The sequence below is a fragment of the Cynocephalus volans genome, chromosome 4 (assembly GCF_027409185.1).
Source record: "Cynocephalus volans isolate mCynVol1 chromosome 4, mCynVol1.pri, whole genome shotgun sequence".
Classification (NCBI taxonomy): domain Eukaryota; kingdom Metazoa; phylum Chordata; class Mammalia; order Dermoptera; family Cynocephalidae; genus Cynocephalus; species Cynocephalus volans.
This window is the reverse complement of record NC_084463.1, coordinates 80,071,432-80,097,744: the sequence shown is the minus strand read 5'-3', so window position 1 is coordinate 80,097,744 and position 26,313 is coordinate 80,071,432. Positions and strand designations below refer to the sequence as shown.

The 26,313-nt window shown below is 36.3% G+C and overlaps 1 protein-coding gene across 7 annotated transcripts; it reads left to right on the top strand.

Annotated features, from left to right (window-relative positions):
• The first annotated feature begins 69 nt into the window (after positions 1–69).
• On the top strand, positions 70–24,904 carry C4H11orf54 (chromosome 4 C11orf54 homolog). 7 transcript variants are annotated; one of them, XM_063095351.1, is made up of 10 exons: positions 70–166; positions 851–931; positions 4,469–4,620; positions 7,005–7,103; positions 11,033–11,106; positions 11,285–11,386; positions 12,941–13,117; positions 14,085–14,234; positions 17,694–17,810; positions 24,825–24,904. In XM_063095351.1, exons 3-10 carry the CDS (start codon positions 4,566–4,568, stop codon positions 24,828–24,830), a joined length of 780 nt encoding a protein of 259 aa, XP_062951421.1. In that variant the 5' UTR covers positions 70–166; positions 851–931; positions 4,469–4,565; the 3' UTR covers positions 24,831–24,904. The 7 variants fall into 7 exon arrangements, with proteins under 7 accessions (XP_062951421.1, XP_062951422.1, XP_062951417.1 ...); XM_063095352.1 differs by lacking the exon at positions 24,825–24,904 and adding an exon at positions 24,321–24,546; XM_063095347.1 differs by lacking the exon at positions 24,825–24,904 and adding an exon at positions 19,344–22,325.
• The last annotated feature ends 1,409 nt before the right edge of the window (positions 24,905–26,313 follow it).

The following is a 26,313-nucleotide window of genomic DNA, read 5'->3' as shown; positions in this document are numbered from 1 at the left end:
GGGAAGGAAGCGAGTGGTGGGAGGAGACAAGACGCGGGCGCCATTTTGACTGTCGTGTGGGGAGGCGTGGTTGGGAGTGGGCGGGGCTTAACCTCGCTTGCCCGGAGAACGCGGGGTTGACCGAGGCAAAGATGAGGATTGAGGTGTGGGCTCTCCGACAGACTAGGTAAGTGGAATAGCCAAGAACATTTCAGCAAGTAGCAAAAGGAAATTGTAGGGTCAAGTGAGCGGAATGGACGTGAGCTGTGAGAAAACAGCCTTTCAGCTCTACTTGTTTCCGGTGGTCTGGCACCTGCTGAGCTGTCGACTGCTTTTCTAAAGCCTGATCTCGGTGTGTGTGCGCGCGTTTGTTTTGCTATACGATGTCTACTTTTGCCTCCAAAAATCTCTACCGTGTTAAAGTATTGGGAAAGGCTCATAACTTTGACCATGACCCCAAATGTGTAATCTTTGTACTGGAGGCCAGGGATGCTCCATAGCACGCCGCATTCCTCTCCCCACCTTTGGACTGGTTTTGTTAGCTCACCCTTTCGCCTGCCAGGCTACTAAACTTCAGCGGAGGACTTTTTTTTTTTTTTTTTTTTGCTTGAGTTCCCCCTTCCCCTATTAGTTCCCTGAACGGTTACTGAGTTAAGATTAAACAGTTTGAACTAGTTTGGTTTGGGTGGATTTTTTTCCCCCCTAAGTAGTTAAAAAAACAGGAATGAACTCGTTTGATTTTTCCGCTTTCAGACTTCGTGTACATATGACAAACCAGTAAAGTTGTCTAGTTTTGTTTAGGATTGGACAGGCCTTTGAAAGCAATCTGGCCTTTTTACTCAATTTTACTCCAAATATTGTACAATTCCAGGGAGAGAAAGTCTGATCCTGTAGGCAGCCCAGTACATTCGATCCACAGTCTATACAATTACTGAAGTGAGCTCTAGGACAGGTATGTCATGTCTTATTCACTGCTATATTCAGGAGCTATGTAATTTGTGAGGCTCGGTGCAAAATGAAAATGCTGGGTCCCTTGTTCAAAAAAAAGGGAAAAGTGCTATTAAGGGTAATAAAATATCAGTTCTTTTTTTGTGGTATTGCTGTCAACTTGTGGTGCTTTTAGATTTGCTATTTAATGTGATTATTAGTAAAGAAAAATTAAAAATTAAAACTATTAGTATGAATTTTACCATTTATCTTTATATTGTGCAATGCCAGTTTTAAATACAAATGTAAGAACATTTAACTCGTATGCAGAATCACTGAAGTTTTGCAATTAGTATTTTGTAGCTCATACAAGCATGTGTATTTCGTTCTTAATAGAACAATGGAAACACTGCACAATACTAATTCACCTGTTTTTATTTTACTTCTTGATATGTGCACGTTCTACCAACATTCTATGCAATCCAGAGACTTTGAGTCTCCCTGAACTCTCATGCATCTTGGGTCTATCAGAATTCTGTGCTTGTGTGGCATCACAAACATTTTATGTGAATGGAGTGGCGAGGCATGGTGGATTAGCTCAGTTGGTTAAAACCGGGTGTTGTAACACCAAGGTCAAGGGTTCCGATCCCCGCACTTGCCAGCTGCGGAAAAAATAAATTGGAAAAAAAAAAGAAAGAAAGAAATAGCCGAGGACACACACATTGCACCTCTCTCCTCTGGTCCTGTTCATACTTCATTGTCCTATCAGACTTCACTCAAACAAAACATAAGTTCAGATACAAAGTTGTTAAGAATTTCAAGGTGACAACAGAGCATTAAACCAAGGTTCATTCTGAGCACATGACCCTGTGTTACACACCCTGTTACACATCAATGAAGCCAGCCCTGTCCCAGAGCCTTGTGAGTCTGGTACATTGTAAATGTATAATAAATAACAGGCTAAACGAGTGCCCACTGTAGGCTAGGTATACTTGGAAGATAGATAAGAGACCACAGTCTAGGGGGAAAAGGCAAAGCAAACAGATGATCACAGGTATACTCCTGAGTGCTTTAGAATCATTCTAAACAAATTCCTCCCTTTTGTGAACAGAAATATATCATTCCTTCACTGGTGAAACAGCATGGTTTACAGTGCATTAGATATGGTTTTGAACCATGTTTCTGTTACTTAGCTGAGATATATTGGGTAAATACAGCGGTATATTCTCTCTGGCCTATTTCCAGTTTTGTAAAATGAAAAGGATAATACCTACCTGTCATGATTATGAGAAATTTTGAGAGAATGTAAAGTTCCTAACGGTGTCTGGTATATTGTGTGTACTTAATAAATGGTAATCAGCTTGGTTGCCATAGTTGGTCTACCCCTTTGGATGTTGTCTCTGCAGCTCCACTTAGCCAAATGCTTCCTATTTCTATTCTTCTGTTCTCTATATCCTATTTCTGGATCATTGACTCCTACCAACTAAATCAGAAAGGTAAATATTGTTTGCCTCCATCTGGTACAAGGCTTTCCTCCTGGAGCCACTCTGAGTTTACATGAGAATCTTTCCTAACTTCTTTCTCATCACTCAACTCCAGCCTCCCCCCACCTCCCACACACATACATACACATAATACCACACTGCCTTCTGTGCTGTTGGCCTGTCTGAAGTTCTGCATTTCTAAACCAGTTATTAAGGTTGTCACCTCCCAGGGTTAGACTTTGTTTCTATTTTGGTGGGGAAATAAAACAAACAAACAAAACTGAAGTTCTTTTAGAGATGGTAAAGGGTATAAAATTAGGATTGTATTTGAAATTTAACTTGAATCCTTTCATTCTTATTGTAAGAAATATCTGAAGTGCTTTTTGTATCCTCATTATAAATGAATATACTATTCATTGTGGAGATTTTGACATGTTCATAAATAAGTTAGTACTTGCTGGTTGCCTAATAAAGAATGTGATAAAATGTGAACATTTGGAAAATCTGGGTGAAGAGGATACAGGAACTATTTGTATGTAATTTTTGTCCATCTGAAATTATTTCAACAGAAAAAGTTAAAGTGTCTCATTCCTGAGCAATGTTAGATTATTCACCTCAAAATTATGTTTAAGATAATTGAAGTATGATTATAAAGGACTTGGGGCTTGTTATCAACAGTTATTTATGTTTTATTTGGGAGATCAGATTATGTATATTAAATAATTAAAAGACAATGAAGGCTGGTATTTGATAAAGTACAAAAGTGAATTTCAAGTCCTAAATGTATGCGATAGCTTGTTTGTAGAAGATATGTTGCTGGAAAGTATTATCAAAACTAGAACCCCAGTTTCTAAGAAACCTGTGAATCTTTGGGAAATTTTTAAAAAATATTTTTTGGAAGAATTTTCAATTGCCGCAAGGGAGCTTTCACTTGCTAAATAAGCATTTAAAAGCCAGAGACTATCCAGATTAATGAGGTGTTCTATTAACAATTTTAATGGGAATTCCAAAGTGCTCTTAGAAAGATCCTTTTGGTGGCTGGCCAGTATGGGGATCCAAACCCTTGACCTTCGTCTTATAACACCGTGCTCTAACTAGCTGAGCTAACCAGACAGCCCCTTAAGAGTTTTGTCTATATTCATTCTTGTGATTGGCCTAGAGTGGGATTCCCTGCCCACTTCATATTACTTTTTTTTTCCTGCCTTTATTTTATTTATCTCACTCTGCTTGCGCACCCCCTCACCCGAACACTTTTGAGGTAAGATATTAATCTGTTTGTGTTTATCTATTTATTGTAAAGCATACTTAGCATATATTTTTTAAATATCAAATTATAATTGGTTAGATTATCAGAATAATTGATCATTAAAGCTGCTTACCAAGAAATTATATTTGTAAGTGAAAGTAAAATTTTAAACTCCAAAGCTAATAATTCTGTAGAAATTTCCATTTCTATTAGAAATTTAAATTTTCTGGGCTGACCCCGTGGCGCACTCGGGAGGGTGCGGCGCTGGGAGCGCAGCAGTGTTCCTGCCGCGGGTTGGGATCCTATATAGGGATGGCCGGCGCGGCGCGGCGGGTCACAAAAAAGACAAAAAAAAAAAAAAAAAATAGAAAAAAAAGAAATTTAAATTTTCTTTTGTAAAAGTCATAGTCTAATAAACTTATTTAATTTTTAGCCTAAATATCAAATATAGAGTAGAAAACACAAATTATCTGTTATGGAAATACTTGAGAGTTCTATAATGTTATTTACAACCGTTTAAATGCTTATTCATAAAACTTAATAAATACCTTCTGCTTCAAGACCTATTTTCCTTAGACTATTAGAAAATTGCATGTTAAATCTAGATATATGACTAAAGAAAATGAATCATCTGTGCCTTCTTGTTTTGGCATTTTCTCTTGTCTATTTTAAACATCAGCCATTTAAAGTATCAGTATTAAAAGAGATCATTTGTCCATTTCTCACTTGGAATATTAAATGCTAGAAGCTATGGTTGCCTTTCTGTGAGGATAGAAACCTAAGTGCCCTTTTGCCCTCTTTATATAATTGAACTCTTCATGTTCATTTCCAGAGCAGCAGCTGTTCATGCTTGGAGCATTGTGAACTCTTAGGATAATTAGCCAACAATAGCTTTATTTGTACAACCTCATACCTAAAGAAGAAAGAAAATGGCTTGTGCTGAGTTTTCTTTTCATGTGCCAAGTCTAGAGGAGCTTGCTGGAGGTAAAAATAATATTAACTTTGGATACTTATGTATATCTATATCTTACTTACCAAAATAGTACTTTTGATACAGAATTCATTTTCCATTTTAGTATCTGTTCTGTACTGTTTTCATTGAGAAAGTCCAAAATTCTGTTTCTCAAAAAATTAAATTCATCATTTATAGATTCTTGATGATACCAACTTAAGAGGATGAAAACAACTATAGTAATCCAAGACTTAAGTACATGTGATGCCCAAAGGTTGCACAATTTTGCTTTAACTTTTTACCAGCTACAATATTCTTTAAATATGTAATCTACCGTGTGTATTAATCATGTTCCCAATATACTACTTTTCTCCCCCTCTTGTTAAGACAGACTGCCAGTGAACTTGCTTAGGTTTCTCCGTGTATATTTTTATATATTTTACCTTGTCCAAACAAGAATTTAAGGCAGCTTCCCAAGATAAATTGGAAGAAGGGAAGATAGGTGAGAAAAGGAAAACAAAAATGGAGACATAAAATGAAGACAGAAATAATACCTAATCATGGTAGCTAGTAAGCAGTCTATATTGCTAGTATTCTTTGGCCTGTATTTCTTTTCTATCAGTCTTTCTGTCTTCCCTGATATAACAGGACATCTAGGAATCTTTTCTTCGCATACCTTTCTAGAACCTATCTTCTCTTGTGTGTTTATGTTTCTATTTTCCTTCTATGTGTACAGGATATATTCAGTACAAAATAGAAATCTAATATAAGTTTTTTGACTTAAAATTTATTTTCAGTTTTATTAGAAAATCTTATAGTAAGACCTTGTTCACTTTGTAATTGGTAAAAAAATAGATTTTGTTATATTTCCACACACTAAATCTTAATTTATATATTCATAAGTCTACAGTAATTAGTCTAGGTAGGGGAATTTTCTAGTCAGTTTGGATTCCATTATTATATAGATAAAAAATCTGGTATGGAGTAACCATATGGCTAGATTTAGGATGACTTCATGTTCTTAAAGAATGCATCTCAAAGACTAAACTTCAGTTGTTTAGAGCTCTGTGTTATATAACATCAAGGTCAAGGGTTCAGACCCCCGTACTGGCCAGCTGCCGCCCAAAAAAAAGCACCTTGGTGTTACAACACTGTGCTCAAACCGTCTGAGCTAACCAGCCAGCCATTGTAAGGACTTTTGATCCTTAAAAGTACATTGCTCTTAGATTTCTACCTTTGAGACACCAATGCTTTTTTACATTTTTATTGAGGTATAACATATCTATGATAAAGTACACTAATTTTAATTGAACAGCTTGATGAATGTTAACATATGTTTACAGCCACATAACTACCATCCAGATCAAAATACATAATATTTGCAACATCCCAGAACACTCTTCATGTACTTCACAGTCACTGTCTCTACCCCAAGACGTAACCACTATTCTGACTTCTGCCATCTTAGGTCAGTTGCCTGTTTTTGAAACACATAAAGTGAAGTCATATATATTATGTACTCTTTTGTGTCTGGCTTCTTTTTTTTTTTTTCTTTTTTGCCGCTGGCTGGTACAGGGATCAAACCCTGGACCTTCGTGTTATCAGCACCACGCTCTAACCAACTGAGCAAACGGCCATTGCTTCTGTTGCTCAACATTTTGCCTGTAATCTTCAATGAAGTTGTTGCATGTGATTGCTTACTTTTTAAACAGTTTAAATATTTACATTTCAGTAGGTTTTTGGAATCCCCTCCTGTAGGGAAAATATAGCAAAATGGTCAGGGTCCCTCAGATGTTCAGAACCTTGCGGAGCATTTGATGTAAACATGCACGTGCGCCCAGGTGTTCCTTGGTTATTGTCTAATGTAATTGCGCATGTGTGCTCAGGTGTCCAGGGTTATCAGACTTAAGTATAAAGGACGAGTGGCTCTGATCCACAGGGTCCCCCACCCCTGGGGGGCCACAGGGAGGCCGCTACTGCTGCTGGAGACTATTGTTACAAGCTGAGCTCTGAGCCCCTGTCATCTGCCATTGGCTCTCGGGATCTTTCCCAATTACCTAGCTCGCGACCTGCTTGTGCGGGGTCTGGTGACCCAGCAGGCATATGAGGGGTCTGTGACCCAGTCTGTACAATGGGTCTGAAGGGTCTGAGCCCTAGCCCGACACCACCTCAAAAGGAAGGTAGTCCTAACCCATGTACAGTATTTTCAGTGGTTTGTAATCACTGTAGATGAAGTATTTAAGTGTCTTGGTCTGTTATATCTTGTGATTAATTATGTCTGTCGTTTTAATTTTATTTGTTTATTGCATAAGTTTAGGGTGGGAGTGTGACATACAAAGAAGTTGAGAAAAGATGTGAAATGTGGTAACCAAATTTTTACCTAATGTTAAGTAACTGTTTTCCTTGTCTTTATTAGTTATGCAGAAGGGGCTAAAAGATAACTATGCTGATGTCCAGGTCTCTGTTGTTGATTGCCCTGATTTGACTAAGGAACCATTTACCTTTCCTGTAAAAGGTAAGCAGTTTTTGCTATTAGCTTTTGTTTTTGAGTTAAAATCTTCTCCTGAAACCAGAATTATTTTTAAGGGTCATCTTAAATTACCTACAAAAAAAGGATGTTATCACAACTTTTAGGCTAAATTGTGCTCAATTTCTGTGCTGTTTTCTAATATTGATCAAATTTCATTTTATAACCTTGTGGGAAAAGATTGTGTTTTATGCACTTTTGTAATCTTTACAGGTTATGTAATAGATATTCAGTAGACTAGAATACGTGATATCACATGGGAGTTCTGTTTTTGATTGCTCAAGTGACTTATGGAAACTTACTTTACTGTTTTTATTTTATTTATTCAAGACCAGAAGGGATCTTAAAAGCATGGTACTTGAATTATCTATTAAATACTTAGAACCTTTCAATAAATTTGCAAATTAACTATCCACTGTTTGAAGTGAGAAGGAAGGGAAATTAATATTGGTTGAATAAAATAATTTGTCAGACAGTGTGATAGATACCTTTATCTGATGTCCTAAGTTTTACAGTAAGACTGCAAGGTAAGTACTAGCCCCAGTTTATAGGTAAGAAAACTGAAGCTTGAAACAGGCTAAGTAAACAGTATGAGTCCTAATCAGGATTTCACATGCAGGACTATCTGCTGTGGTGAGGAATTTGGAGATAAAGAGAATGTTCTTTTATTATGTAATTAACATCTTTGTTAAAAAGTAGTTTGCCATAGAAGTCCTAGACACTAGTTCTATCTCTGCCACATACAGATTACATTACTTTGAGTAAGCCACTTAATGTACCTGGGCCTCAGATACATTAAAGTGGGGGGATTTGAGTTGAATATCTTTCCAGCTTAAATAGTCTTTGATTAAGTAGTTGTGTGAATTCTAGAAGGTTTGTGTACCAGATAGCAATTTCTCTTAGCACTTTGAAAGCATTTAGCATAATACTTTTTTATAGCCATGTTTCTTACAAATATGAAAGTAATATATTCTCCCTGCTAATTCATTAGTTAATTTAAGTAAAAGTCAGAAAACATGGAAGAGTACAAGGAAGAAAAAAGAATGTTGATTTTGGGGCTGGCTGGTTAGCTCAGTTGGTTAGAGTACTGCCTTATAACACCAAGGTTAAGGGTTCAGATCCCCATGCCAGCCAGCTGCTAAAACAAAACAAAAAACAGAAAAAAATTGTTAATCTTAATTCTGTCCTCCAAAGCATCGTACTTTGAAGGAGTTTTTTGGTCAATAATTTGTGAGTCTTCAAATTGCATACTGGAAACCAGATACATATGTATATGTATGATCTTTTATAAACATAGTTATGCACTTTCTACATGAATTGGTTTTTTTTTTTTTTTGTCTTTTTTGTGACCGGCACTCAGCCAGTGAGTGCACCGGCCATACCCGCGGCGGGAGCGCCGCACTCTCCCGAGTGTGCCACGGGCTCGGCCCTACATGAATTGGTCTTGATAAGGTCACCAATGACTGTGGTATGCTTACTAGTATTATTTCATCTCTCTACATGTTTCATGTTGTTTGGCCATTGCTGCCTGACACTCTCCCTTTGGTTCCTTCTCCTGTCTGCTTGGTTCTTTTGCCTCTTCTTCCTTGGTGCCTTTCCTTCCTCCTTTTTTCCTCATTTTACCTGGCTTCTTTTCCAGAATTCTTTCCTTAGAGTCTTCATTTTGTATAATCTCTCTGGGTTTTTCTATCTATGCCTGTGGTTTTAATTGCTGACTGGATACAACAACTTTGAAATCTGTATGTCTCACCTAGATCTCTCTTTTTCTTAGCTATTGATCAGTATTTTCAGCTGCCTATAGGAGATTTCTACCTATATATGCTAAGGGCAACTTGACGTCAATATGGCTAAAATTTAACTCATTACTTCGGCGTAGTTGCCTATTCCCCTTTCTTTGTTTTTTGTTTTGTTTTGATTTTAGCTTCCTCTTCTCCATCTCTACAGTCACCATTATTAGCTTTTTTTTTTTGGAAGCTGGCGGGTATGGGGTTCATGAGGTTCCAAACCCTTGACTTCGGTGTTCTAAGGCTGTGCTCTAACCAACTGAGCTAACTGTCCAGACCTCTTCACTATTTCTTGTCTTTTTCCCTGGACTACTAAAAGAGTCCCCTAATGATTACTTAAAATTTCAGCGGGGCTGGTTGGTTAGTTGGATTTCAATAGGTTCGGCCTGGATGAGTGAATTTATTTGAAAATGAGAAATGGCTGAGAGCTTCAAGGCAGATTACATGCTTATGATCAACATTTAAGTATATTGGGAGATGTGGGAGAAACTGTAACTAATTGACAAAGAAATATATGAAGAGATATATAAATCAACAAAATGGAATATTACAAAGTCCTTTGTCTGGGGAGGTGGTGTTGTACTAGTTGCCCCACCATTGAGAGTTGGCTGAAACAATCTGCTCTCTATGGAAGATAGGAGACTTTGTACAATTGCCTCTTTAAATGTATAAGACATTCTAAAGAGAAACCTGCATCTATTTTCATATTAAGAAATGACCCAAGGGTTCTTTCATTCCTGAGATGTGTTGATTTGCAGATGTATTAGTCCATTTTTGTTGCTTATAACAAAATACCTGCAACTGGTGATTTGTAAGAAAATGAAATTTATTGCTTACGGTTTCGGAGGCTGGGAAGTCCAAACTCCAGGGAACACATTTGGTGAAGGTCTTCTTTGGTGGTGGCTCTACAACAAATGCAGAGGTCTCATGTGGCAAAAGATGGCAGAGCAGAGAAAGATTCTCATGTGTTCTCCTTTTATAGCCTTCAGAACCACACCCCTGACCACCATTATTAATCCATTCACTGCAGCATGGTCCTACAATCTAATCACCTCTTCAAGCCCCCACCTTTCAATTACCATAATAGGGTTTCCCACCCTCGACAGTTACAGTGGGGATTAAGTTTTGGGGGGACATTCAACCCAAGGCAGCAGATAACCTGCACTTCTTAATCTAAGTGGCATTTTTATTTTTCTCCAAACCTTGCAATAAATGTGATCACCAAGATGCAGAACTTTTTCAGGAGCTAGTTTGCTCCATTGTTCTTGCAGACAGTTTCTAATTTTTTTCTCTTTAAATTAAATTTTGATGTTTTCTTTTTGATTAAAAAAAAAAGTAATTAGTGATAACTTTAGATGCTAGAAACTTTCTACTTATATTTTTAGTTAACCTCTCAGGTACAGCTAGACATAATTGGGAGACGGCACTTTTTTTTTTTTTAAATAAAAAGTATAGAGGGGAGAAAAGTTTTGTTTGAGAAATGGAAGTCTTGTCAGTTTCATGCTAACATATTACACAGTACATGTAATTGCTCTATTTCTTCAGCTATACAGAGAGTAGATGAGATCCAGGGGCTCCTTTACAGTGTTGGTAGTCTGGTGGTGGTCCACACCATCCAACATGTTTCAAACCCTGTGCCCACCTCTCATGAGAACACATGAGCCTAATTACTTGCCATTTTTATAAACAACCTTGGGAATAGAAAACGTTGTCAGGATGATTTCCCAGTGTGGATCTAAAGAACTTATATTCTTCCAGAGTACAATATTTAAAAATAAAAAACAATTTTAGCACACATGCAAAAAAACTCTCAAAAACAGATTTTTTTTTTTAAAGGACTAAGGCAATACAGACTAATAAAAGACAGCTCAGCCAATCAAAACTTTAGCTCTAGTTCTAGCACTTGTCCTATTTTAACTACCTGTGTCTCCAATATCATCATATAGTTGATGCCATAAAGGTAAAACAGGACAGGGGTACTAACTACTTACATCTTCTAAACTATGCTATTTGTAAAACTCTTTATGAAAATGGAGAAGTTATACACTCTTAGTAAATTAAACTAGCATCTTCTGGCATTTTATATTTAAATTAGATGTTTGCCTATTTTTTAAGATGGCTTATGTTTTTTAGGCATCTGTGGGAAAACTAGAATTGCAGAAGTAGGAGGTGTGCCTTACTTATTGCCTCTTGTAAACCAAAAAAAAGTAAGTGTACTTTTACTCTTCACATACACATGAAGATTGTAGAAGTTGGGTTGATTACTCTGTTTCTTGTTAGAAGATTCATTGATCAATGTGGAAAAGTGCTAATGAACTCAGTAATGAAAAGTAAACCAGGGACTTTGTGTAAGTTATGATTTAAATATGCTTTTCTTCTTTATAGGTTTATGATTTGAATAAAATTGCAAAAGAAATCAAGCTGCCTGGAGCTTTTATTCTTGGAGCGGGAGCAGGCCCATTTCAGACTCTTGGGTTCAATTCTGAGGTCAGCATATATATAATTATTTTATTTTATTGATTCGACATTTGGTTTGTCTTTTTCCTTTTACTGCCCTGTCAAAAAGTCTACTTTCTGAGTGAACTGAAAGTAGTTGATGTCATATCTCACTACAGATTTGATACTATTTAATATAGATCTGGATTACAGCTCCAATTGGTCCAACTGTAATGAAGCACTAAACTCTAGTTTCAGACTTTCTTAAGGTATAGATTTGGCCTTAAATGAATCCAAGCTCCAAGGATATTCTGCTGAAGGCTGTGGATTATAAAAGATTTTTATCCTCACATATAGATCCTAATTTCTCTATAAACCTTTGCTTTTGGTATGAAGGCAGCTTTGGATCAGAAGATGAATGGAATATTTAATGATCTAGTCAACTCCCTCCTCCAGACCAAATGATAGGAAACTATTAGAGTAGTATGATGGTTATTTAGAAAAATTAATAGCTATTAATAGTATAAATATTTCATATATACTAGTAATATATACTATTACTGTATAAAAATAAGTTTCTTTGCATCTCATGAATAGAAGAATGAATGACCTCTTCCTTTTGCCCGTTCTCTCACAGCCTCTTCTGATGTGACAATTAGTCAGTAATCATACAAATTTGTGGGGGTGAGGTGGCCAGTTTGCAAGTTATTTTTTGGTGGCTGGCCAGTGTGGGGATACAAACTTGTGACCTTAGTGTTATCCAACACTGCTCCAACCGAGTGAGCTAACCAGCCAGCCCTGGCTTACAAGTTCTTTTGCAGAAACATTGATATAATATAATTTGCATAGTGTTAAAGATAGAAAAAAAGTTTAAAATTTAAAATTAGAATTTTATCTCTTTTTTAATTGAAACACAGTTGATGGTACATTGTGAGGTACAGAGTTTAATATCAACACCTATGTGTAATATGTGATGCTCAAATCAGGATAATTAGCATATTCAACATTATACAATGTAATCTTTTTCATGGCCCTTTACCAATTCCTCCCTTCCCCACCTCCCCTTCCCCCTTTCCCACCTCTGATAACCTCAGTACTGTTCTCTCCTTTTGAAAGTTCAATGTATTATTGGGATTGTTGTATCTTTCTTTCTTTTTGTTTGTTTGGTTTTTTTTAGCTCCCACCTGTGAGTGAGGACATGTGTTATTTCTCTTTGTGTGCCTACTTATTTGACTTAATGTAATTTTCTCTAAGTCCATCCATGTTGCTGTAAATGGCAGTATTTCATTCTCTTTTATGGCAGAGTAGTATTCCATTGTTTAAATATAATACATTTTTCTTATCCAGTTATCTGACATAAAACTAGATATTTTTAAAGTGAATGTAACAGTGTTATAGAAATACTGTGAGAAATACTATAGACATTTTATAATATGGTTTTCCAGTTTTTAGTATTTAAAATATTTCATATTTTATGTTTTCTTATTAGGACTTGAAATAAAATGTCTTAAAATCTGGGATAAAATATTTTGTTACCTTATTCAAGATATTCTCTTTGCATAGAGGTAATACTAAGATTGACTAATTACTTTATTTTCTTTTCAGTTTATGCCAGTTATTCAAACAGAAAGTGAACACAAACCTCCTGTGAATGGAAGTTACTTTGCCCATATTAACCCTGCAGATGGAGGGTGCATACTAGAGAAATACAGTGAGAAACATCATGGTTTTGGATGTGCACTATTGGCTAATCTTTTTGCCAGTGAGGGCCAGCCTGGCAAGGTGATTTATGTCCATAAAAACACAGTATTCTCTAAATGTTCTCAGATAACTGAAAATTTGAACTTATATTGCCCCAAATATGGTTTTCCTAAGAAAATCAGAGCTACCAAAGTAAAAGCTCTTTAACCGAATTATGAAAGATTCAGAGAGTACTACAGGCTGAGTGAAAGTCTTATTTAAATCTGACGTTAAAAATAATACTTAGTAAGTAATAACTTTTTCTGAGTAACTAAAAGGTAACAGTACATTAATTTGGGGAGTGAGTTAGTCACTTACATGAACCGTGCAGCTAAAATAAATAGATAATGCCTACTTGTAGGTAGTAAATAGGTAATTTGCTCATTCCTGATTGATCACACATTGTGCTCAATCCAAATGGTGGTGGCGGAAACTTACAGCAGGAGGAAAATAAGGAGAATTAATGCCTCACTTCATTTTTACTTCATGTTAATACACAAAGAGATGACTTCAGTGCTAGCATTTGTGAAGACTCTCAGATTTAAGTAGAGATAGCCACTTTGAGAAATGAAGTAAATAAGTCAAAATACCTAATGAAGTGGAGATAACATAGTCAAGAATTTTAAGGGAAGTGAGAAAATGGAATTGTTTCCCCCTCACCTCCACTTACCAGAGGTTAATCTGTGTAAGCCAGGGAATTCTTAACCCTTGATACATATGTTAAGAGTCTCTAGAGTTCAGTGTAGGTCTTAGCTATACCTCTCTTTCTCAGTTTAAGAAAGTATGAATAAGACTTATTATTACAGTACATTATATATAACTGATATATATATAATTGATCAGTCAAGACTCAGAGTATTGAAACTCCTCAACTCAGATCTGTGTAGTGTTTGCAAAGAGGAGAATATTTGTTTGATGGCATTAAATTATATAATGTTTCATTTTGGTAGTAATTTACATAAAAAGATTGCAGATTAGCCAATAGTATGCATATTTATATCCTCTGTAGGTCATTGAGGTGAAAGCCAAAAGAAGAACTGGACAACTTAACTTTGTGACTTGTATGAGACAGACTCTGGAAAAACATTATGGAGATAAGCCTGTAGGGATGGGAGGTACTTTCATAATTCAGAAGGGAAAAGTGAAGTCTCACATTATGGTAAGGACCCATGTGTGCACAGATGCATTTATGGGATGTATGTGTACATTTGCTTAAGATCTTAGGATCATATGTTGGGAATTGTACCTTTAGAGATACCCTAAACATGTCCTTTTACTATGATTATACTCGTATTATTTCAAAAATTTAAATGACAAGATGTAAATTAGGGCTAGCTGGTTGACACATTTGGGAGAGCATGGTGCCGGAAACACCAAGGTCAAGGGATTGGATCATCTTACTGGCCAGCCACCAAACCAAACCAAACACTGTAAGTCATGTTGTGAGATAATGCCTAGCAAGATTTCTTTCTTGTTAACATATTAGCACTTCCTTTTCAATATTTCTTTTTAAGATCAAGATAAACTCTATTATAAACTTTAAAAACTCCTTTTTATTTTCATTACCAGAATCCCAGACTCAATACATAATAGACTTTGCTATTAAGATGGTTGTGCTTTGGGGGAAAGAAATATTCATCATAAATGTTATAATCAAGAGGGCTGGCCAGCTAGCTAGCTCAATTTGTTAGTGCATGCTGTTATAATAACAAGGTCAAGGGTTTGGAGCCATGTGCCAAGAAATGGACTAAATATATGTTTATGAGACATTATTGGTGGAATACTATATGAAGGCAGTCTCAGAGTATTCAGGACTTTTTTATTTTACAATTTTTGATAGCTGAATGAAGTATAAAAATGACTTAAACTTAATTTTCATTTTATTAGTAAAGCCATCAGAAAATGCTTTGTTTTAATGTTTTTCATCTTGGTTGTTTTAAATGGCAAGCTAGTTAATCCTGCATAGAGAGAGCATTTGTGAACCTATTTAATTGCTTTTCCAAATTATTAACAAGAGAATTATAGACAAATCTGTTTGTAAATACCAAATGATTATAGGATTGAATCACGATGTAGCAGAATTTTATATCAAGAAGCTTATATTTTATTTTGTTCTTAATCAAAATTAACTATCTTCAAAAGTACATAAGAACACTCATTTCTTCCTAATTCCCGGGTATATATATTTCATTTGAGTGAACTGTGAACCTATCACCCTTAAAATTAATTCTTCAGCTACTTATAATTTCATCAGATGCATTTGGTAACTCTTATCAGGAGCAAACAGGCAAATGTTACCATGAATAATACTATACATTTATATTGGCAAATGCATTTGATTTTAAGAAAGAGTAAAAACCAAGGAAAACGAAGCAATGGCCTTCTTCTACCCACTTTTTTTTTTTTTTAATTGTGGTAAAATATACACACTTAAAATTTGCCATGTCAACAATTTTTTTTTTTTTTTTTGTCTTTTTCGTGACCGGCACTCAGCCAGTGAGTGCACCGGTCATTCCTATATAGGATCCAAACCCGTGGTGGGAGCGTCGCTGCGCTCCCAGCACTGCACTCTCCCGAGTGCGCCACGGGCTCGGCCCCATGTCAACAATTTTTAAGTGTACAAGTCCGTGGCATTAAGTATCTTCATGTTATTGTGCAACCATCTCCACAATACATCTCCAGAACTTTTCTCATATTGCAAAACTGAAACTTTATATCTATTAAACAGTAACTCCCTATTACCCTCTCCAGCAACCACTATTCTACTTTCTGCCTCTATGAATTTGACTATTCTAGGTACCTCGTATAAGTAGAATCATACTGTATTTGTCCTTTTCTGAATGGCTTATTTCACATAGCATAATGTCATGAGGGTTTATCCATGTTGTAGCATGTATCAGAATTTCCTATCTTCTTAAGGCTGAATAATATTCCATTGTAGGTATAAACCACATTTTGTTTATCCATTCTTCTATCAATTGACATTAGGGTTGCTTCCACCTTTTGGTTGTTGTGAATAATGCCACTATGAACATAAATGTGCAAATATCTCTTCAAGACCCTGCTTTCAGTTCTTTTGGGTATGTACCCAGAAGTAGAATTGCTAGATTATATGATAATTTTATGTTTAATTTTTTGAGGAACTGTCATACCATTTTCCACAGTGACTGCACCATTTTACGTTTCCATCAGCAATGCACAAGGGTTTCAATTTCTGCACATCCTAGCCAACATTTGTTAATTTTTTATAATAGCCATCCTATTGGATGTGAAGTGGTATGTCATTGTGGTTTTGATTTGCACTTCTCTAATGATTAGTGATGATGAGCATCTTTTCACATTATTGTGAATTATTTTCCTCTTACTGGAATATTTATATATCCTCTTTGGAGAAATGTCTTTTCAAGTCCTTTGCCCATTTTTTAATTGGGCTGTTTGTTTTTTACTGTTGTTAAGTTGTAGGAGTTCTTTATATATTCTGGATATTAACCCCTTATCAGATATACAATTTGCTAATAATTTCTTCCATTCCATAGGTTGCCATGTCACTCTGTTCATAGTACCCTCTGCACAGAAATTTTTTTAATTTTGATGTAATCCAATTTATTTTTGTTGTTGCCTGTGCTTTCAGTGTCATATCTGAGAAATCATGGCTAAATTCAATGTAATGAAACTTTTTCCCTACATTTTCTTTTAAAGGTTTTAGCTCTTGCATTTAGATCTTTGATTCATTTTGAGTTCATTTCTGTGTATGGTGAAAGGTGAGAGTCCACCTTTATTCTTATAATGTGGATATCCAGCTTTCTATGGACCATTTGTTGAAAAGACTGTCCTTTCCTCACTGAACGGTGTTGGCACCCTTGTTGAAAATGTTTCACCATATATGCAAGGGTTATTTCTGGGCTTTCTGTTCTATTCCGTTGGTCTGGATGTCTATGTTGATGCCACTACTGCACTGTTCTGATTACTGTAGCTTTGTAGTAAGTTTTGAAGTGTAGAAGTGCAAGACCTCTAACTGCTTCTTTTTCAAGATTATTTTGGCTATTCAGGGTCCCTTGAGATTCCATATAAATTTTAGGATAGATTTCCTTATTTCTGCAAAAACAGTCATTGAGATTTCAATAGGGATTGCATTGAATCTTAACAGTATTAAGTCATCTGATTCCCAAACACAGGATGTCTTTCCATTTATTGGAGGCATCTTTAATTTCTTTCAGCAGTGTTTTGTAGTTTTTAGTGTACAAGTCTTTCACCTTCTTGGTTAAGTTTTTTCCTAAGTATTTTATTCTTTTTGATGCTTCTACCCATTTTTGTTGCTTTGCTTTTTTCCCCCCATTACTGGTAGAAAGTAATGAGATTTAAGATTAGGATGGGGACATATACACAGGAAAACGGAGAAGCTATGAAAAATAAAAAGAGATGATAGACTCCATAAGTTTTAGTTTGTACACATTGATTTATCCTTTTGAAAACTAGGGTGTATAACTTCTTTGACAAAAATAGTGGAGTGTATAAGAAGGCTTAAAAATTTTAACTTAATAAAATTATATATTTTTCAAAATTTTATTTCTCAATTAATGTTCAGTATGTTTACCAGCTTAATGATCTTTTATTCTAGCCGGCAGAATTTTCTTCCTGCCCATTGAACTCTGAAGAAGAGATCAATAAATGGTTGCATTTTTACGAGATGAAGGCTCCTTTGGTTTGTCTACCAGTTTTTGTCTCCAGAGACCCAGTAAGTCTGTGACTTTCTTTTATAATGCAGTATACTACAATGATAATGCTTACTTGTGTGTGTGTGTGTGTGTGTGTGTGTGTGTATGTGTGGTGTGTGTGTGTGTGTGTGTGTGTGTGTGTGTGTGTGTGTGTGTCCAGTAAGGGGATCGTAACCCTTGGCCTGGTGTTGCCCGCACTGCGCTCAGCCAGTGAGCGCACCAGCCATCCCTACATAGGATCCGAACCCGCAGCCTTGGCGCTCCCAGCACCGCACTCTCCCGAGTGAGCCATGGGTTCGGCCCTGATAATGCTTAATTTTTAGGATATTCTTTTAGAATTAGGCACATTTTGTGTTATTTAAAAAGTAGGATAGTCTCTAGAATTATCTTGAAAGATAAGGGAGCAGGTGGCTCACCACCCTGTGAGTTAGGCAGAGCAGATTTTACCTTTGAGAAAGTAAAGGCACGGGCATTTTATATGTAAGGGGATCTTAGCCCTTGTCTTGGTGTTGTCAGCACCACGCTCTCCCAAGTGAGCTAACTGGCCATCCCTATATAGGATCTGAAACCATGGCCTTGGTGTTATCAGCACTGCACTCCCGAGTGAGCCACGAACCGGCCCTGGCACAGGCATTTTAAATGACACACAAATTCATTTTATTAAATAGTAAAATCACAACTAGGATTCAAGTTTCCTATCATCTTATTTGGTGTTCTTTATATTTGAATACTATACACACACACACAAAAATAGTATAGGGGCTGGCTGGTTTAGTTGGTTAGAGCGTGGTGCTGATAACACCAAGATCCAGGGTTCGATCCCTATCCCGGCCAGCCGCCAAAAACAAAACAAGAAACAAAAAAACAAATAACAACAGAAATATTATAATATAGACCAATTCAAAGCAATTACCTACCAAAATACTGGTCATATCTTTTGATCATGTGATTACATGTCTAGGATTTTATCCTTAAATATATGCATAATGGTGTAAAATCATTAGTTATAAAGGTTATTCTTGACAGCATTATTATAATAGCAGAAGAATTGGAAATAATGTAAATGTCAGTTGGAGGAGTTATGTACGTACAATGGAATACCATATAGGTATAAAAGATTGAGGAATCTCTTATGATCTGATATACAAAGATCTCAAAGGTATATTGTATTTTGGGGGGAGGGGTGGGCTGTGGTTAGCTAGTATGGGGCAAAGCTATATTGTTAAGTGGAAAAAAAGCAATATGCAGAACCGCATGTACGTAGTGCTACAATTTGAGTTTTAAAAAAGTAGGTATTTCTGGAAGGATATACAAGAAACTGCTTACATTGGTTGCCTGCAGGGAAGGAAAGAAATTGGTGGGGCAAGAGAGGGGAAGCCACATTTTACTGACTATATCCTTTTGCACCCTTTGAATTTGGAATCATGTGAATATATTACCTATTTAAAATAAAATGAAAACTATTTTAACATAAAAAAAGTTCTCCCTCCCCCTTAAACAAATTCTAATTAAAATAATTTGACCACTAACAGATTGCTTGTCTGTTGTCCTAGGGGTTTGATTTGCGACTAGAGCACACTCATTTTTTTAGTCATCATGGAGAAGGTGGACACTACCATTATGACATTACCCCAGACATAGTGGAATATCTTGGATACTTCTTACCGGCAGAGTTTCTCTATCGCATTGATCAACCAAAAGAGACCCATTCAATTGGGCGAGATTAAATCAGCTGATACTCTTTTAGAAAAAGAAACAATTAACTAAGGTTAACTAATTGATTTATTAATTGATACTAATATAAAATTCAATAGAAATGCTTTTATTACTTAAACCATTTTTTTGGCCTTTGAAATGAAAGGGATATGTTGACGTTGTATTCTATTTCATGGATCTGTCTGAAAGAGATTATTGAGAACAAAGATACCTAATTGGGATGGTCTTCATTTTTTTTTTTATACATACATACATACATTTATTGAACCAACTTCATTATGTTCTTATTCTGTAATACCAGCAAAATCAGTTTTATGTTTATTCTTCAAGTACAAACTAATCAGGAATCATGTAATTATTCCTACTGTCTAATAGTAATATCTTACATTCATATAACATTATTAAATTTTTCAAATTTGTCTCAACTGCTGAGTGGATGTTTCTGGGTAGTAAAAAAAAAAAAATCAGTGTTTAGAAATGTTGATAGCTGTGAATCTTTGTATTGAATTTTAGAAATCATAGTATACTTTTTTCATGGAACAAGGTGGGCAGGGAAGCCCTTCATCTTTTTGGTTAAATTAAACCATACTCAGAATTTTGCAGTTAGCCTTTCAGAATCATTAGAAACTAGCTGGTATGATTCCTCCTTTGTTTGGATTGCCAATTAGAAGCAGTTTGTACTTTGCTGGTTCTTTGCAAGAGGAGAAAGGAAAACAAACAGCATTACAATACAACACTGAAGTGAGTGTACTTTTATTTATAAGTGAGGCTATTGCTAAACATGACCACTGTCCTTGTGAAATATAAAATTATACGCTTCATGATTGTAATGGCTGAAATTTTCTTTGATGATCTTCTATAATAATCATTAGCCAGAAATCAAGTCTCTAACCTTGCCAGTGCCAGCAATGTGCAAGTTTAGGAGTTCTTTAGTATTAAGGACATATCTTCAAATAATATTTTTTGATTGCCTACTTTCTATATTAGCTATAACATCTCTTGTGAGGATAAATTCCTAAATATTTCTTTTAAGTAAGCACTATTTTAAAGTAAAAAAAAAGAATTTTATATTTATAATCTGATATTGTTTCTTTTAATATTTTGCCTCCAGACAAAAGTAATATTCGTATTCTTTCATTTAACAAATATATATTGAACACGTACCCTGCCCTATGGAATGTAAACTCCATGAGGGCAGATATTTGTTCACCATTGTGTAGACTTGAACAGTGCCTGACCAAAGTAGGCACTCAATAATTATTTGTTGAATCGATGAGTGGGAGGATGATTATGTCAGACACTTCACCAGATGCTGAGATCTATGTAGTGGGACAAGACAAATAATACCAACTGACATATTTGTTAAGTGCTATGAAGAGAAGTAAAACAGGGATGGAAATAAAGGAGGATGCTGTTTTGTTGTGTACATCCCACTCTGAGGCAGGATGGACTCCCTACCCAAAATTTGGTTCAGATGTCCAGACTGATGAAGTCACACATACACCAACAGGATATGAAAGGGTTTATTACTCACATAATGAAGCTTTCTGGGGAGAGCAGGGCAGCTCCTAAGTACGTCCAAAAATGGCCTGAGAGAAAAGAGAAAGACTCTTTTGGGGTTTTTATGGTGCTTAGGGGGTAGGGCCAGGGTAATGGTTCCTAAATGCAGTTTGAGTTTCCCACAGGTGTCAAGAAAGCCTGGGTGCTCCCTTCTTTATCAGCTTACCAAAATTTGGGGAGGAAAAAGACAGAGAGGGTAAGGCTTAACAGCTGTCAGCAGTCAAACATCAAGATGTAATCAGATTCTTCATTACACGTGTTACATAGAGAGATCAGGGAAAACTTCTCATAAAGAGACATTAGCAAAGACCTGAAAGAAATGGAGTGAACCATGAAGTTATGTGATAAACATCCTTCCTGGCAGATTCAAAGGCTCAGAGGCAGGAGAGGTCTTGTATGTTCAAGAAACAGCAAGGAGGCCATCGTGAACAAAATAGCATCACTTGACTTTGGAGCTAACATCTAATGCAACAAATATATACTTTACAATATATACGTATATATTCACAAAATTATAAGTTAATGTCATATTCACTTTAAAATTAGGAATTTGACAGGGATGCCCAATATTGTTAACTATTGGAGGCTCTGGCCAGGAAAAAAGGAAGAACAGTTGTAAGGTAAATGCAGGACATAGACCTATCCACCCTCGCCACACGTGCCAGAGTTCTTCCCCCTGGGAAACTACCCCTGGCCAAGGTAGTTTATCCAAGGAAAGGCACGTCTCCTTTAAGACAAATGGAAGACAGTAGAAAGCAGCAGCCCAGAGTAAATAAATTAGCATGTAAATAGAGTTAGAATACTAGTGTTAACTACTCTGGTGCCAGGAGGGGTTAATTTATCCAGCCAGATCTCCTGCAAGCTCTGAGTTGGGTGAGGGTCTACACATAAGCATGCAAATGATTTATACCTCTTCTTTGATCTGTTCACTGTATGACTGTTGTATGTACCCTATGGCAGTGTGAATTTCTAGCTGACCGGGCCGCCATCAGCACCTCCTGTAAGTCTAATAAACCGGTGTCTCTACCTATTGCAATATTGGGTGAGTTTCTTTGGAATAGGTGAACACTACGCAAGTGCCCTTTCAGATTTGGGGCTCCGCGATACAGCAGGTATAATGATTAAAAAGAAAGAAAAGATTTTTTTTTTTTAGCAGAAAACAAGTTCACTTCATAAAAAACCAGATAGAATCTCTAGTGAAATTAATTATTAAACTGAGTTCAAAAAAGTTCCTAAATATAGTCAGTATACAGTAATGAGTTGTATTTCTTTATACCAACAAGAAACAGTTAAAAAGATAAATTTGAAGAGATATCAGTTACAATGTTATCAAAAGTAATCAGCAAATCAGCAATATTTTTATTTAACAAAGAATATATATAACCTTTATGGAGAAAATTATAAAACTATTGGAAACTTAAAGAAATACTAAATAGTTCATATCTAGGAAGATATACTCTCATAGAAGTATCAATTTTCAAATCTCTAAATTCAATTTAATGCCAGTCTAATCCCAGTAGAGTTTTTCACAGAACCTTACCAGTTGATTCTAAAATATATGATCTAGGGGCTAGCCAGTTAGATCAGTTGATTAGAGCGTGGTGCTGAGAATACCAAGGTCCAGGGTTTGATCCCTGTACTGGCCAGCCACAAAAAAATAAGTAAAAAATAATAAAATATGAGCTAGCAAAGGGCCAAGATAAGCAAACATAATTTGAAGATAAGGTCAGGGTAATTTGATATATATATCAAAATTTATTATAAACTTATTATAAGTAAGATGGTGTGGTTTTGGTATGGTGATAGATAATCAAACCAGTAGAGCAGAAAACCAAAGCCAGAAACAGATCCTTGTATATAGAGACTTGTTTTTTTGACAGAGATGGCATTGCAGATCAATGAGGAAAAGGAAAGGTATTCAAATAGTGCTGGCACAACCAGTTATTTATATGGAAAAATAGAATTGGACTCAATACCAGATAAATTAAAGACCTAAATGTGAACATTAAAACTTTAAAAGATTTAGAAGAAAATATAGGAAGATATCCTTATTACCTTGGGTTATGAAAGAATTTCCTAAAGAACATAAGGTACAAACTATAAAAGAAAAGATAGAAAAACTGGACCTGACAACATTAAAATGTAAAGCTTATGTTGTCAAACTATAGCTAAAAAAAGGAAGAAAGGAAGACAGTCTGAGAGAATATATTTTCAAAACATATCTGATGAAATTTAGCTAGTATTCAGGATGCATTGAAAACATCTATAAATCAATAAGGAAAAGATAAAAAACAGGCAAAAAGTATGAACTTGCATCATTTGGCAGAAGAGGAAGACCCAAAGGCCAATGTTAAATGTTAAGATTTTTATTTCTAGTAATAGTGAATAAGAAAATCCAGACAAACTATCTTACTAACGACAATTTTAAAAGCTGGAAAAATCTAGGGCCGGCCCCGTGGCGCACTCGGGAGAGTGTGGCGCTTGGGAGCGCTGCGGCGCCCCCACCACAGGTTCGGATCCTATATAGGGATGACCGGTGCGCTCACTGGCTGAGCGCGGTGCAGACGACACCAAGACAAGGGTTGCGATCCCCTTACCGGTCATGAAAAAGACAAAAAAATAAAAGCTGGAAAAATCTAAAAAGTACCTTACTGAATATATTGACGAGTTAAGATAGTGAACGACTGCTAAGCCGGTATCTGGGAGAGAATGGAAGCCCAGCCTACCCCCAGGACCTACAGATGCTTCAGCAAGTGTGAATGATTATCGTTTTAAGCGTGTACCTCTGTGGTGCTTTATTACACAGCAATAGGCGACGTACTTAAAAAGAAATACATGAAAATGATAAATCTTGATTAACTTGAGGAGGGAGGGGGATGTAAAGTAGGATGAGCACAAAGGAGCTTCAACTGTACCAATAATGCTTTTATTTCTTAAGTTGGGTGTGAATACAGATGTTTGTTGTTACCTTCTTTTTAACTTATAGGTATAAAGGATGTATTATCATTAATCTCCTTTTTGGAAATATGTTCTTTTGTACTTAACTTTTCATATGTTTTCTCAAAATATCTTTTAAGTTTATAACTAAAGAATTAATGGTAATTTAGTAATTAATTTAATGTTCAATTATTTTAAAGTTAAATATTTCCCTCCAGTTTTCTTGAGTTGACTAGAATTCTTTTCTGACATACTGACATCCTATTTCTGTATATAATACCTTTTTTCCCCTAAGGAGTTACCTTCTGTATTTTCAGTGATCTCCAGTCATGGTATGTTGGAAGTGGTGGACAGTTGAGGAGGAGGGATGACTGTATTGGGTAGGGATATCCTATTTGCCTTTGGGAAGGATGGGAAAATGTCAATGACAGTATACTACGAGATGTTCTTCTGTGAAATGTATTGCAATATCTATGTACTAAGTAAAATTGGATCATGGTATACCAACTTCTTTGTCTTAGATACTACTGAATTCCTATAAGGCGGCAGAGAGTTCTGCATTCAGTAAGAGAGAAAAGTGTAAAATTTCAGAAAGGAACCTGTTCCAAACAAGAAGCAAGAAGATGAGTTAAGTTATTTAAAGGAATCACAGCACTCAGGGAAAGTGAGCTATACTCTTGTAGACTTGCTATGTGAGTTCACACCAGCAGTCTCTAGAAATTGCCTTAAGTACTTAAGCTGAGAACCTGTGCTATATTAAAACAGTTCTAGAGCTAATTAGTTTTAGTCCCACTCTGAGGCTGCTTCCCTACTCATTTCAGATGTGAAGTCCTGGACCTCTTCCACTGACTTGAGATACAAATACTGCCTTTACCCTTCTACCACTGTTCTTCAAAATGGGGTGCATGAACAGCAAGTGCACAGGACATTTGAAGGGGTGTGGAAATATTAGAACATCTTTATATCACTTTCAACCTTTTTAATTTCTAATTTTGAGTACATTTCTTATGGAATTTCAGCTCAAATTATTTTTGCTGATAGACACAATTCAAAAAGCTTGAAGACCACATATATTCACACCATCTAATTGAGAGAGGAAAAAAACAAAAGTGTTTTCCTACTCTCACAAACTCAGTACAGCACAGAACACTTCTGTGACCAATGCCTGGGGGTTTTCCCCCACACATCAAGCAATTCTCCAGCAGACACCAGCTGGATCACACATCTTTCCGAACATTCTGACACTATCTACCTGGAGATCGCATCATATCCCGCAGGTTAATGGCTCAGTCCTCCAAGACTACCCACCACTTCCGATGCCAATCACAAGCCCCAGGTTGGTCATACCAACCTACTATAAATCAGGGTTTCCACGCCCTCCTCTTTGGGATAGATTGATTTGCTAGAGCAGCTCACAGAATTCAGGGGAAACCTTTACTTATATGTCCTGTTTAAAAGGATATAATAAAGGATACAGATGAACAGCTAGATGGAAGAGATGCATAGAGAAAGGTATGTGAGAAGGAGCATAGAACTTCCATGCCCTTTCTGTGCGTGCCACCCTCTAGGCACCTTCAGCTATCTGGAAGCTCTCCAAACCCTTTTCTTTTGGGTTTTTATGGAGGCTTTGTTATGTATGCATGATTTATGAAATCTTTGGCCATTGGTGATCAACTCAATCATCAGCCCCTCTCCCCTCCCTGGAAGTTGGGGGGTGGGCTAAAAGTCCCAACTGTCTAACCACGTAGTTGGGCCCCCTGGCAACCAGCCCCGATCCTTAGGCTATCCAGGAGCCCCTAGCCATCAGTCATCTCATTAGCATACAAAAGGACATCTGGGTTGGCCCATTTTCAGAGTGCGGCCTTATAACATCAAAGTCATGGGGTTCAGTTCAGATCCCCTTACTGGCCAGCTGCCAAAACAATAAAAAACAAAAAGACACATTACTTGGGAGATTTCCAGGGTTTTAGGAGCTGTATGCCAGGAAATGGGGACTAAGACCATACATACATACAACTATATGTATGTATGTATGTATATATATATATATATATATATCTTATAAATCACAACATCACACACATCTTTCCAAACCTAAAGAACACAGATGAACTTCCAGTAAGAACACAATCTGGCAGGGTGATTTATATGTCTAAAGTAAGGAAATATTAAAAATAGAATTTTCCACAGAGAACCTAGTATACTCACTGGCCAAATATATGGTTACTGTTCCTGGAACTCCTACCTTTGGCCTCATTTCTCTGATATGTTCTGTTTTTCCAAAGTGTATTAACTGAATCAAGGAGGCTT

Excerpts from the sequence above, each read along its gene's own strand:
- C4H11orf54 (XM_063095348.1), top strand. The coding sequence starts at position 4,566 with ATGGCTTGTGCTGAGTTTTCTTTTCATGTGCCAAGTCTAGAGGAGCTT. Across the intron at positions 7,104-11,032 it reads ATTTACCTTTCCTGTAAAAG|GCATCTGTGGGAAAACTAGA; the intron begins GTAAGCAGTTTT and ends TATGTTTTTTAG. Across the intron at positions 17,811-19,343 it reads TTTTTGTCTCCAGAGACCCA|GGGTTTGATTTGCGACTAGA; the intron begins GTAAGTCTGTGA and ends CTGTTGTCCTAG.